General features: G+C 46.8%; 1 protein-coding gene across 1 annotated transcript in view; it reads right to left on the reverse strand.

Moving 5' to 3' along the window:
• LOC122368170 (carcinine transporter-like) overlaps nucleotides 1–15,163 on the reverse strand; it is a 38,936-nt gene that overhangs the window by 14,835 nt on the left and 8,938 nt on the right. Inside the window, exons 2-3 of the mRNA XM_043341863.1 lie at nucleotides 12,844–14,185; nucleotides 4,470–4,671 (exon numbers count right to left, since the gene is read on the reverse strand). Coding sequence (XP_043197798.1) covers nucleotides 4,470–4,671; nucleotides 12,844–13,028 — 387 coding nt within the window. The 5' untranslated portion in view covers nucleotides 13,029–14,185. The remainder of the gene's footprint in view (nucleotides 1–4,469; nucleotides 4,672–12,843; nucleotides 14,186–15,163) is intronic.

The following is a 15,163-nucleotide window of genomic DNA, read 5'->3' on the forward strand; positions in this document are numbered from 1 at the left end:
TCAGTCCGATACAAGTGATAGCGCAGGCCGTAAAGGCTGGTTGGCTCCGCGGCATTCACTGATAAAGCCTTTTGAATTGTAAATCACATCCCGGCCCGTGCTAGACGTCAAATAACACCAATAGACGATACATTAATAGTCCCGAAAAGGAGCAGATAGGGAGATGTCTTCAATCCTTGAAAGGTACACACGTGATCGGTTGTCGGCTGAACGTTTTGTGACCGTACAAGGCATGTAGAAATGTGCTGCGTGCGAGCGGCAATCACCTTTCAGTGCGAGTGACGCCAAGCATGTGTGGAGAATGTTTGAAAAAGTTACCCCGGCCGGCGACCGAAAGTCAGAAAGACGATGATGCACAAATATTTGTCAACGGTTATCAACAAACCCCTATTGTATGGCATGGAACAATGGATGTCTGCCGTTACGAGTTATCCAATGTTTTATTTGCAGTGATTTAGCTCGAATTTTTGAATGGACCGATTGACAGAGCCGGGGGCCCACGCTAAGCAGAGCCTGTTGCGTAGGTAGACCCCGGACCCTACCGTCCGACCGCGCAATTCAGGGTAACGGGATAATTTATATGCCAAAGTTACACGTGCCCTTCAAAGCCGGACACGGCCTGTCCCATTCAACTGACTTCAACTGGCTGCGGCTGCTCCCACCAACCGCAGACCATCACCGTCAGGAGTCTCAAATATCGAGCGCCGGAGCGACTCGAACCCGGGCTCTCGGGAGTCCGTTGCCTCTACCAACTGAGCTACGGGACAGGCTTATGTTATGAACTTTGAGAAAAGTCGTTGGAGAACGCTAAAATCAGAGAAATTTGGCTTTTATTATCTATGGTGATTTTATGATTGAGCTTGTCTAAAACTTGACCAGATTTCTCTGATCACGTTTGTCCCTCTTTCAAACGTCGTTCCGCTTTTCGCCTCGTAGCCCAGTAGCCGAGTTAGAAGGAACGTGAAACGCCGACCGCTCGACTCAACGTGTTACGATAGGGCCACCATCCTGGCGCGGGTTAACCCTCGCATGTGTAGGGGGGAGGGGTCGGATGGACCCCCCCCCCATGGTTTTTCGCGAATAACTCGCGTAAAAAGCGGCCGATCGCGACGAAACTTTGAGTACCCTCACATTGAACAATTTTACACCTACCCTGAAATTTTCATGACCCTGACCCAAATGACCTTTGACCTGTGACCTCTTTTCCGAGACCATGTTTGGCCGGAATCGCGGTTCGGCGTATGTCTGCCCGCATTAGCCGCGCGTTTGCAAGCTTTTCGTGGTTTCAAAAGTTCAAACATGTGATTTGATGTTGCTTCCATGCATTAGGGTGGGTGTCAAGGTCACCTGAAGGTCAGGTCAGGTCATTGACCTTTGGTGACCTCGGGTGACCTCGGTTCACTTTTTCGAGCTGTACATGTTTCTAGGCTAGTTTTTGGAGCTGAATTCGAATTAAGCAACCATTTGAACATTTACGAAGTAGTTTTGGTGTCTTCGTAACATGTTACGAAGCTGTCAGAGGCGGTTGACACGTACTACGAATACCTGTCACGATGCCTACTGGTTGACCTGACCTGACCTGACCCGACCTGGTCTAAATGCTTTAAGACATCATCTGTGATCAAAACTAACACGATATTCGTGATCAGCACCCCGAAAAACCCCTTAGCAGCCACACTTTACGACTTTCTAACAGGTCCCGATTTTCCCGACTTTGGGTCATTGACCTGACCTGGAAGGTCACCCAATGACCTAGGACCTTAAAATTGGGAATCATCGGCTTCCTCCCGTCACGGGCAACACGCTCGTTTTTTCCGCGAAGCTCTAGCTCGATCAGGGGCCAAACGGCAAGGGGGGGGGGTCCAACCGACCCCCCCCCCCCTACACATTAGAAGCTGGCAAACGCCGCACACATGCGAGGGTTAAGTTGGAGGAGCCTTGAGCCCCAGCCCCCAACAGCTCGTCCTTCTATCTCACTGATATTACCCTCGTCCTCTCTTGTGATGATATTGCAGTGCCATCTTACGATATAGGCCCTTAAATATGATTTAGGTTTGTTAGATGAAACTTGTCGGGCTGCGCCATGAAAAAAAATTGAGAGCATAGAAGCTCCAAAATGAAAATAAAGTAAATTTAAAAAAAAAAACGTTTCAAGGTAGATAAGAATAATGAGAGACACTTATAGGTGGCAGTTTTTCGCATGGATATAGCTTTTAGGATTTACAAAAGTGGACAAAGTTACCCCGGCCGCGCCGGGGTAGGCTGAAAGTTACCCCGGCCACGGCCGGGGTGGCCGGGGCAGGTTCTCCACCCATGTCGATTGGCATTCTACGGATAAAGGACCTATTACTTCGGTGGCTGTTGACAATAATTTGATCGCTGACGAATAGTATTGACCGTTCATGCAAGCGCCTCACATACCTGAATCCTATCTATTGCTCCATAAAAGTGCTAGTCCTTCAAAGATAACATTTTCAGTTGTGTGCGAATGTCAACCGTCTCCTATGTATTTAAGACGATATTCCTATCTTGTCACATGCCATTTTCATTGACCCAAACAGGTCAAGGCTAGAACAGACTTTTAACTTGGCTCGGTACCAGGCACGATCGTGCAGTGCTTCGATAGGTACAGCCCACCGCTAAAGTAATGTAGGGTTTTACCAATCTCAACGGTTGGCTTTGACTGGCGATTGTTTAATGCGGAGTGATCGAAAAGAAGATGTCAATAGCTAAAGTTGCAGCTGCAAGGGTGACGATACATATAAGCTACATTCAAAGTTTCATTGTAGTCTGGTTAATCGTTCCTAAGCTTCAGAAGCAGAACATACCCATGACTGAAACCGCACATTACTTCTGCTGTGGACTGTACATACCTACCCATTCGTATGGATCGACAGTATTTGTAGGCTATAATTGGTTTATTATTTACATCGTAAGCCCTTACATAGTCAAAACGTTCAGTTGCAGTTCAAAATGATAATCAAATGGAAAGGACTGAACTTAACGCTAAATAAAATATGAGGGGTTCTCCTCCAACACCAGGGACGGGTGTTACCGCACGACGACCGTCATGTCTGAAGAAATACGGGCTGCAACGAACGGTATTACACGTATCTTAACAACCGCTATGCATCCGGATTCCTGGTGAATAGCCTAACCATGGCAAATAAAAACAATCAAGCAAACTTATAAACAAACCATTAACCCGCGCTCTGCTGGGGGGTGTTTGAACACCCCCCCTTGTGGTTTTTCGCAAATATCTCAAAAACGGCGGCGCGGAGCGCCGCCGTTTTTGGTACACCTTGTCATACATCAATTCTACACATGTTGTGAAAATTTCAGACCAAGGTCATTCAAGGTCAGGTCACCAGGTCACTTGAAGTGACCTCACCTCATAAAAAGTTTCAATGTCTGCCATAGCTACACCGAGTGACCGATCGCTTTTAAACTTTCAGCGATTGCTAAGAGCAATAGCATGTACAAAATGTATATCTCAGAATTTTGATATCGATGACCTAAGGTCAGGTCAATTTTGCGACCTCCCCATTATAAGTCAATGGAAGAAAATTGAAATGCGCCTCTTTTGGACGAAAGACATTATAAACACTCCCAAACACCGAATTACAAGTGGTTAAGACACACTGAACATGAAAATGGTGTCCGTGACCCCTGTTTATGCCCTGAGGTCATCTTAGGTCACGAATGGTATCTAACGGTTTTTCGCAAATAACTTTTGATAGAGGCATGCTAGAGCGATGAAAACGCCTTAGATGTGTTAAGCTCGACGATACGGATCGACTGATATGCAACATGACCCTTTCCGGCCAGGTCATGACCTTGACCTGAGGTCAAATTTTCAAGTTGACCTTTCAAGGTCAAGTTATAGTTCATTAGATGCGTCTTGACGAGAGGAACACGATGCCGGTAAAAGTAAGCTCGTACAAGGCTTGGGTCAAAAGTTATTGCAGAAAAACTGTTTCCGAAAAAATCGGCTATTTTTGCAGTTTTTGCCCCCTGCAGGCAAAACCGTTGACGTTAGGTCAAATCTGAGAGAATTACTCAGAAAGGGCGTTATAAGGGCTATCGAATGCGCTTTTCCGCGGCGCTGTAGCTCTATTGGTTCCCGAGTTATGCGTTGGCTTCTTGGAAATTTTCGACATTCGACCTGGAAATCGGCGAAATTTTGCCTTCAATGACCTCTGGTGACCTGACCTTTGACCTGACAAAAAAATTGACCGAAGTGATTTCGTCATCATTTTTGACGCTCTTTCGAACGCCGCCTTCCGCGTATCGCTACGTGGCCCAGGAGCCGAGTTACAAGGGGGGGTGTTCAAACACCCCCCCCCCCCCAGCAGGGCGTGGAAATCCAGGACCCCCAGCCGGGCGCGGGTTAAATAAACGAACAAAAAAGCCATCCAGATTGGGCACCGACGGACTGATTCATGGGTGCGCCCTGTATGACCGCTCACCTTGGTTGTGAGCGTCTCGTCGTAGAAGGTGGTGTCGTACTCCCAGCGGTACCGACAGGGCGCTGTTGGCCACGAGGCGTTGGCTCGCTCCGGCCACTGGCCACCTTCCTGGTACCACAGGGCCGTGAAGTTGACGTCGTACATGGTGCAGGAGTCGTAGCCTCCAGACTCGCCAGGAGGCAGTGAGAGAGCCTTTCGGTGGCTGCGGACAGAAGCGGGCAGGGCAGGTCAGGTCAGGTCAGACTACTGTCGAGCAGTGAGCATCCTGTCAGGTCAGGTTAATTGAAGACTGGTCAGTCTGTTAGGTCAGATCAGGTGGCGTTCGACCATCCTTTCAGGTCAGACTAGATGATGGCCGGTCTCTCAGGTCCGTTCAGTGCTCAGAGTTCAGTACTCTCAGGCCAGATCAGACGGTGACCTACACATATACATAGTCAGATCAGACAATCCACGACCGGTCAGTCCACCACGCTTATTTTAGACAGTCGGGCCACTTAGGTCAGAAAAAGAACGACCAATGCATCAGGCGAGATTAGTTGGTTCGTCTTTATTCATCTTCGACCCTCGCACCTGGAGGGTCGAACGGATCTCTCCTTGGTTTTACGCAAATAACTCGCGCAAAAAGCAGCTGATTGCAACGAAAATTTCATTACCTTCGAGTTGATCAATTTTATACCTACCCCGAAAAGTTCATGACACTGACCCAAATTAATTTTGACCCGTGACCCGTTTCTGGAGACCATGTTTGGCCGGAATCGCCATTCGGCGTGTGTCGGCTCACATTATCCGCGCGTTTGCAGTTTTTTGTGTGATTGTAAACGCTCAAACATGTGAAATGATGTTGGTCCCATGGATTTGGTGGGTGTAAACGTCACGTCAAGGCCAGGCCAAGGTCATTGACCTCGGATTTCCTTTGCTCACTTTTTCGAGTTTTATCTGTTTCTACGGCAGTTTTTGGAGCTTATGTCGAATTTAGCACCCAATGAAACAAATACGAGGTAGTTTTGGTGCCTTCGTAACATGTAACGAAGCTGTCAGTGGTGGCTGACACCCACTACGGATAGCCAGCAGGACGCCTACTGGTCGACCTGACCTGAACTGACGCCATCGGGCCTAAATGCATAAAGACATCATCTCTGATCAAAACTCATGGCATGATATTCGAAATCAACAAAAAAAAAAAACTCATAAGCATAACAGCTTCACTTTACGACGTTCTAGCTAGTCCCGATTATCCTGGGGCTTCCTCTCATCACGAGCAACACGCTCGTTTTTTTTTTCACGAAGCTCTGGCTTGACCAGGAGCCAAGCGGCAGGGTGGTTAAACGGCCCTCCCCCTCCTTTTCGTTAGACGCTGGCAAAACACTAATAGCTACGGGCGAGGGTTAATTCATCACGGTTAGTACTGCCATGCCAACAATCAGCTCAAGTCGCGCGGCACATAACCGTGATGAGCACCGAGCTCTTGTGAGCTGATTGATAAAACACAGCGTGCTCACGGTGAGAAGCCGGGAAGTACTCGTAGTGTGATAAGCTCCCTCTGATACACTCCAATCGCGTGAGTGGTAAGCTGTGTACTGAGCCGTGTAAACCAGGGCTTTATCATGTGCGGATAGGATGTAAGTGCCTGTGTGTGCACACTGAACATAAGACGGCAGGTGGACAGATGAGCCGAAACCGTGTAAATGCTAAGCTAGGAGCATAGGGGTCGAGAGAAGAATACTTCTTATCTCTTGTAAAGACCTCACTGTAGTAAGTCGTAAGATTTAGGTACTCCCAACTGTTTGGTTATGATGTCATGGTATGTTATGTCATACATTTCTTTTTGTTCCGTTTCACATTTTGCTCATCATAACAAATATTTTCCCGGTCATTCCTGTTTATGGGTGATACTTTAGCCGCTCTGTGTCAATTATAAACCTTTTATCACTATCATTTACATACAGCCCACCGCTGAAGTTATTTGCGGTTTTACCAGCCTCAACAGACGGCTTTAACCCGGCAGTTGCTGGGGTATTTCGCCAACCACCGTTTGCTGGGGGGGGGGGGCGTTAAACGCCCCCATCCGATAACTCGAGAACCAATAGGCGCAGCGAAACGCACGAGGCAGCAAACGAAAGAGCGCGACGAGACGCTTCAGATGAGTACTTAAAAGTTGAATTTTGAGGTCACAGGTCGGGTCAAGGTCAGGTCAAACACCTGAAATCGGGCTTTCAGTAGCATGGACTTCAGGACTTCGCAATGGGCGCCTCTCGTCATAAACTCTGTCAAAACGGTGCACAATCCATCATATAAGGCCTACAAGAGTGTCAGCTCCATGTAGGGGTCAGTCAATCATAGGTCAGGGTCAAGGTCAGGTCAACCGAGTAGGCACATATGCCCGAAAATCGAAACTGATATTCTCAGCCTGTGACACATGTTTTATGGGTAATTTGGGGCGTAGAACACGATGGTGACATTCATTTTATCATATGTGTAGGGGAGACCCGGGAGGTATGGGCCGGTTTTGAGAAAAGGCAATTTTCGTCCAGTGGGCAGTGGCTAGACTCGGTATTTCACTCTGTGTACCTGAAATTGCCTTTCGCCTGCAACTTGTGCCTGATATTAGGCATCTGGGATCAACTATTTTGTCTCGAGATAACTTTCTATAAATCATGTGCTTTTTCGATCCATCAAAATACACCGGGAGGTATGGGCCATGGCCCGGGAGGTATGGGCCGGTGCCATGTTTCATATTCTTTTCTCGACAATGAGAATAATACTCGTAGCTGATATCCTACCTTGATCTCTCTTAGAACCCAGGCACCGCATAAGCGGCCAACAGCTTGTTTCATTGAGGTCACTTGGGCCCATATGTATTTTGGTAACCTCAACCATGCACCATGAAATAAGATAAATAATATTTTTCTGTTCGAATGAAATTTGAAGTTAAATTTTCGACCTTGCGCGACAAAAATAAAACTTATTGACGGGGACATTCAATGAAAGCATCTTTTTATTTATTTAGGATCACCGGGGGTGGGTGGCCCGAACCTCCCGGTTAGGACGCCAAAATGTGCGTAGCATCTAAGCTCATAAGCTTGCAAGAAAGCTTCATATTATCTATCCAGTCTTAATTTGCATTCTTTAAACTTAATGTTAGCGATGGTCTGATACCATAAAACGAGCCTGGTTCAAATTTATCACAAATTTTCTGTATGTACCGTATTTTACTCGAAGAGGGCAAAAACGCTTTATGACCGCTCATTGCCAAAGAAGACTGAGGAAGGTTTTGAAAATCACGTGGGATGTATAACGGAACTGCTGCTACCAGTTAACGCCGTCAAATGTGTAAAAATACGCAACACTTCTTCAAAACTGCGATGGCCCATACCTCCAGGGGGCCCATACCTCCCGGGTCTCCCCTACGTGTTTGGCTCAAAAATTTCAATTTAAGAAATGCATGTATCATGATCGTGAAGTAGTCACGAGAAATTGCCAAGATTCAGTTCAAGATTTTGGAAAATGCGGAACGATAATCAATAATCCAAGATAGCCATTTGATTTTTCATGGTATTGGCAGTCTAATGGCGTTTACGGCATGTCTGTATGTCTATTCTGTGATTTTATATGATTTTTTGAACATATGCCGTTTTTGGTCGAAAACTCAGAAATCATGACGTCACTAAAACCTGAATATCTCAAAAATTTTCTGACCGATTTTTTTTTTTGAAACTTTGTCACAATAAACTTCAATCAATTCCCTACAGGTACAGGTCTCGCGAGATTAAGCGGTAGGTTTTGCACTTTTACATTTCCGGTTATATCTCAGAAACTAATCGATCTACGATGAAGCCATTTTACACGATCATGGCCGGCTTGTTACCCAACAAGTCGATCGCATCTTCAACACTTAAAAGCTTAAGACGACGAAGATATAGCCTGAAGTACACTAAATTTTCTAGGTGCAAAACCTACCGCTAAAACCCGCGAGACCTGTACCTAAAATTTGGCGCGCCTGCGGCGCGCCGTTTTTATGCTATGGCCCGAAAAAGTGGGGGCGTTTAACGCCCCCCCCCCAGCAACTCGCGGGTTAACTGACGAATATTAAATACGGAGTGATCCAAGAGTAGATAGCAAAAGATACCTAAACAAAGACTTTTGCTACAAAGATAAATAGTACTTTTGTCTTACTTTTGCTATAAAGATAAATAGCAAAAGTAAGGATGACGATTCATGTAAGCTACATTCCAGGTTTCATTCTAGTCTGACTCTGGAAAATCCTTCCTAAGATACAGAAGCAAAGCATAACCACGACTGAAACCGCGCATTACGTCTGCGGTGGACTCTATTTACCTACCAACAGAATGTGTCTCATCATACGGATGAATGAATAAATAAATAAATAAATAAATAAATAAATAAATAAATAAATAAATAAATAAATAAATAAATAAATAAATAAATAAGTAAACGAATAAATAACTCCAGAAATGAGCGAACGAATCAAGAATATGATCTGAAAACGTTAAAATTTTCAAATTAAAGGGACTCTCCCACCTTCAAAAAAGTTAACGGATGGCTAGAGCCTATAAAAGTGATGAACCGTGGTTCAGAAAGAGCAAAAATGAATATCTACCAAATTTCACCGAAAAATATTCAGCGGTTTTTGAAATATTTGACTTATACTTTTGTTTATTTGCTGGAACCTTCCTGTTCCCAAGATTCCTTTACTACTGAGGTTGGTTCACTAGGGAAATAAAGGCGCCGTGGTGACGTCATTAGAGGAAATCCTTCACGTTCAAATGACGGGGTCATTTGAATTGCTGATTTTGGCTCGATATAGTCCTATTTTTTAGTTTCAGCCCCATTTATCGTAATGAGGCGAACTCATTGTTACATTGGTACAACTTTTGATGACACATAATCCTTGTTTTTTTTTTCTCCAGCTCGCTCGAAAGATGATGAAATTTGCATGCATGCATGAAGGGAGAATCTACCGCCGTGGTGACGTCACGGTAAAGGGATTCTGGAGCTCGTGAACAGGGGCTGACTGTTCCTATGACATTATTTGGAAGCAATAATTTGGCATCTTTAAAGTGCGGCACATTTTGCGAGCAAAGCAGCATATACCACCACAACTTTACAAAGGTTTTAATATGATATTTTAAAATCGCTAGATCTGCACTGACGTCACATATTCAGAGGGGGCATTCAAATGCATTAATTATAGGCTATCTGGTAATGCGTATCACCAAATACAGATCCGACTGAATTTAATTATCGCATTACAGCGTTTTATCTATGAAGGGGAAAGTAGGTAAGACGGCCAGGGTAGGTAAGACGGGCACCCCTTCTATGCAGACCAAACCAATAGCGCTACGAGCAAGAAAAATTAGGACCAGAATTGCCTTTCCCACTACACACCACCATTGAAGTCTGGTGAATTTGTGTTCAGTCAATAATCTTTTATTTTGATTTCTTTTAAAACACTCATTTCATTGAAAACATCAATAATGTATTGTGCAAGCTTTTCTGTGCAGCACTATACATAGAGGTAAAAACTCGCAATCACTTGTGGTACACTATCATGCCACCAGTGTTCATTTACCGCCAATTTGCTTTGTCTGCATCGAATTGTCCACAGAGAAAAAAACGTGCTGTACTTCTGACATTGAGTTTGGGGTAAGACGGGCAAATATGGATCAAATGAGTGCGTAATAGTGAAAATATTGTTTGTTGCTGTAGGAAAAAGAGAAGCATTTCTGTTCAGAATATGTTCGATTTCGATATTCACAGACATGTTAGCAATATTCCTTCGGCACAGTTTATTCTCGAATGATGAATGTGAAAACGGCTCTACAAGGCTTCTGAACTAGGGCCTATATACGAGCATACGCCTTATGCACGAATCTCGTATACTGCCTTTTCCGAAGCTTGAGACCAACGAGCGACTGTATCAATGCGGCTAATCTCGGGCATTTATTGCGAGCTGCGCTGGTCGGTGAAAGAAGCTGTAGCCGTTTTGCCCTGCCCATGTGACCGTCTTACCCCATGGGGTGGGGTAAGACGTTTTTTTTTTGCAAGGTTTTGCAAAAATGGCTGCAGTTTATTTGTCGAATCAGCTCTAAGTCTCATCTTCTGGCAAATGGAAGTAAAATGTCTAAAAAAGGTTTTCACTCAGTTTCCCGTTTCTACGGTGTTTCTAACCGGCCGAAAAATGGCCCCAAAGTTAAGGTGCCCGTCTTACCCCACTTTCCCCTATCATGCACCTATAGGTATGTATGCTTTAAACATATGCTCCACGCGGTGTACATTTAACTCATACATTCAACCAAAAACCTGTTGGTGACCGTTCGAAAAAAAAAACCTGTCCCAATTCGCGAACAGGGAATCTGAGAGTGCATTATCAAATCAAGTTGATCAGGCTCATCCAATAAGTGAAGTTGACAGAAATGGTAAAGGCTGATCCACAGCAGACGCTCGTAGTCTTATTCTTGTATTGTATAGTGTCTAATATTTAATCATATCGAAGCATACCTGGAGCGTGCACATCTAGGTACCTTTGCTGCAGACGGAATCCGTCAACGAAATCAGTCTTTTCCGGAGCTAAGGAAGGACAGATCCCAATCAAGTGCGAATTAAGGTAATTATAATTGTCATTAATGTCCTCCGAGGACCGAGACAATGAAGTACCGTAAAGTGGGGCTATTTGAGACAGTGGGGCTATTTGAGACAGTATTTAAAATCGCTATGCTATGAAGAGCGTTTGATTTTTATGTGATAGTTTTGCTCAGGAAGGTGTGGAATCGAGCAGTAAATCGCCTGAGCAAAAATTAAGCATAAATTTCAAACGGTTATTATTTTATAACAATTTTAAATACTGTCTCAAATAGCCCCACCTTACGGTACCTAACGATTTCATCATTTTCATGCAGCTGAAGACTTCCTGCCGCTCGTTCAAAACGTAGTTAGGTTCGTGAGAGCCAAGCGTAAGGAGAGCCTCCTTTTTCTACCCAAAAGGATCAGATCCGTTTCACTTGTACTTTTATCTTTCCATTGACATTGCAATGCAAGGTTTTTAATAATTAAGCACACCTACCTCACGCGGCACAAGTGGCGCATGACCAACAGCAGTGAGGGTGAAGAGCACACATTGCTTATGGGCATGGACGTTTAGCCCTCAGCAGACTGCGTGGTAGGTATTCTTTTTTGGACAAAACCGATAATAACTCAAAGGCTATGTTATCAGTCAGTCGGACCTCACTGCAAATAGAGGCGCCATGCTCCACTCCTTCGATTGGGTCTATCACTAAGCGAAATATACGCCTTGTGTGGCAATAAAATGCAAAAGTTTGTTTTGGGGACAAATATAAACGTTTGAGTTTTGTTGCCAAACTGGATGGAAAATGAATACGCCTGATAATGTCAATCTAAGGTGCGGAGTCTCACGCGTCTTGTTACGATTTCAGAGTGACCGATAGCATAGTATTCGCGTTATTCTCGGTTTTGTCGGAAAAAGAATGCCTGCCACGCAGTTTGCAGAGGGCTGTACCTACCTGAGGTCAGTGGAAGCTGTTTTGCCAAGGTTCAGCATAATGAAAATAAGTTGTTTGCGTGTGAAAAGTGTCACCATCGCTGAGACGGTTGAAAACACAAAGATTCCCACGTGTATCGGCGACAAATAACATCTCGTTTCATGTTTCTGGTGCAAATTCTAGCGAGTGTTGCTGCGAGTGTTCCTTTTTCTAGTCGGCTACCATCGAATAATGTCGACAACATAACATCGTCAGATAGTTATCTATGCCATGCTAGAAACGTTGTTTCTTAGAGAGAACAGGCATATTTGAATGCAAAATGCATTGTTTACGCCCGTGAGATGTTACAGCAAGGTGGCCCAGGAACTCAGCCACCTGGCTGAACCAGTGTAGTAGTGCTGGTTTGAGCTGCACCAGGGCTTCTCGCCAAAGGAATGAAATTATTAATTAGGGTCAAAGAATTGTGACTATCTTTGTCGCAACCAATTGACCAATCAACCTAATAATGGCAGCTGTTAAGCGTGGCGTAGCGATGCTTTTGATACTCATATAGTCAGTACTAAGCAACATAAGTCATAAATTTTGCCTGCTAGGTTCACACTTAACTTTTTCAAGCAACAGTAGGTATAATTGAAGCACCTACCGTATGTTATACGCAGCCGGACGTACGGGTAGCTGCGGTATCCGGCGCCCCACCCGGGTGGAAGTCCCCCTCGGCCTGGGCCTGCCGGTGTCCCCTTCCGGAGGAAGTCCCTCCTCAGCCCGGGCCGTCGGTGTGTTCGTCCCGTGCACCCACCCCGGAGGAAGTCCCTCCTCAGCCCGCGCCAGGCGGCGCGGTCGGCAGCTGCGGTACTCACGCCACTGAGAGGTTGCTGAGCTGCGGCACCCAGCACCAGTGGTCCGGTGTGGCCACGATGAACACCTGCTGGAAGGCTATGAACGCCGCCGGAATGGTGGCCGGGATGCAGAGCAGCAGGTACATGCCCAGCTGGTAGCGGCCCATCTGGCCAATCTCCAGCAGCACATTGTCGAAGTCGATCATGGCGGCGGTTCAATGTGCTGCCGATGGCTGCACGCTCCCTATCTCACCAGACTACTCACACTCGCACCTCAGACTCCGCTTGAGCACAGCACTGCACTCACCGTCACCGAGTTTTAACCGCATCGGGTTGCCGCTATCGAACTATCCTGCGATGATCGTCAAACATCCACTCATTCGAATCCACTGACTGACGATGTTCTTATTTGACTCTCTCGATTTCTCTCTCGCGCTGGCGCTCTCAAAAAGCTCGACGGCCACCAGCACCACGGTCTGATATCGCCTCGCTGGCGGACGCTCCCCCAAATCACACACAAACCCTTAGTCAAAGCTTCCTTCTCGCCTTCATCACCGACACTTGTACAGATATCCCATATCCGCCGCCGCGGGAACATTCAGTCGCCGTGTCGCACACACACTCGCGGAGGAGGGCGCCGGTGCGTCTCCGGCGCCGGCGGAGCTGGCACTGTCGCAGCGCGCCGGCGGCCAGTGTCGCGCGCCGTCTGCGCTCGCTCTCCGCACACGAATGGTGGCTGTCCTCTGAGCGAGAGCCGCCCGCGGTGCTGACGGCACGGCCGGCCGGCCGCTGGGGCGCCTCAGAGCGGCGTCGCACGCTGGCCCCGCGCCGGCCTCAGTTGTGCCGTGTCAGGGCGCCGCCGCCGCGTCCCCGTCCGTGTCGTCGCCACACGCCCGCCTCTGTCTCACCCCCAAGCGGCCTCGCCTCGCGCCGTGTCGCCCACCTGTCCGTCCGCACGGGACTTCGGAGAGGCCGAACACACGCCGCCGCCGCACTATTCCACGTGTAGGCTTGATGCGACGCCGTTCATGTCATAAATCATTGGAATAAATCACCATGAACCGGACACGACGCGAGCAGAACCACTGATGAACGCTCATAAAAACTCCTCCCTGGGCGATGGCGGGGCGCTTCCTGGTCGTTCCGCCCTCACGGAGTTCGGGGAGCGTGTCCAGGCAGAGGACCCTAGCGCAGACCGAGCTGGCAGGACCCCGCGCGAGCGACTCTGACTGGAGGGGAGGCTGGCGATGGGGCGGGCTGTGCGTACGGCCCCAGCGCGGCCGTCACCCGGCTAATGCTCTCAATAAAGCCGCCAATCACGGCTGCCGTCGGCACCGGCGGCCGAGGGCGGCGGCGCCTGGTCCTGTCAACAAGCCAGAAATGCGGGTACTCGGTCATACACCACGGTGACAGTCGAACAAAAGACACGCGCGCCCGCAGCTTGTGTGCGGTTTGAGGTGAATTGTGATTCAATGTTAATCTGATATGAATTGTCCTCCCGTCAGTGAGTGATTAAAGGTAGTGTGCCAGCTTTCTTGGACCGTATGGAGTTAATGGCCCAGATAAGGAGAAGCGGATTTTTAGAACTTATCCATACCTTCAAAACTCATGGAAACGTCTTAAATTCTTCAAATTTTGAGTACCCCAGTGCGAAATTCGCCCCGACGGGTTGTCGGTCGTACCCCAACCACATTTCACACCACTATGAACAATAAATGCACACACTGAAATCGCTATTACCGATATGCTCATCCAATCAAGTTTCGATAAACCCGTTCATCATCATCTCCTGCGGTTTCGAACACGCCTGTTAGGTGGCTTCTGATGCTCGTCGAGGTCGGAATTTCCAAATACGCGTGGTGCGTCGGGCCGCGCGCTCTGACTTCGGCCAAGAAAAATGCGTCAGCTGATCATTGTCATTTCTGCCACTTGCGTGTGGTGAAATGGGGTCATAACTTATAAGACGGCTTTTTCATATCAATTATTTTACATAAAATCATATTTCAAACCATAAATAATGTTCGACAGCCAAATAAAAGAAACAATACCAATACGGGCTTACAGTTTAAGGCTCGACATTGTGTTGTCTACGATTAGACAGCTGATAACTCATTCCCCTACGTCGTATGGTTGTAACACTATAATGACCTTTGCTTATTGTCACAAGTGCGCCGCATTCGCGATTGTTGCCCGACGCCTGTTTGCAGGTGAGCCCACTACAGTTGTTATACATATCTAAAAACCGAAAAACTTTTAGGCGAAAAAGGCACTATTCCAGGCCCATTTTTTGATTTTTTTTTGCGATATTAGGTAAAAACAGAAGCTTCTTATCCTAGGAAAA

This window comes from Amphibalanus amphitrite, unplaced genomic scaffold, assembly GCF_019059575.1.
Source record: "Amphibalanus amphitrite isolate SeventyFive unplaced genomic scaffold, NRLGWU_Aamphi_draft 000929F_arrow, whole genome shotgun sequence".
NCBI lineage: Eukaryota > Metazoa > Arthropoda > Thecostraca > Balanomorpha > Balanidae > Amphibalanus > Amphibalanus amphitrite.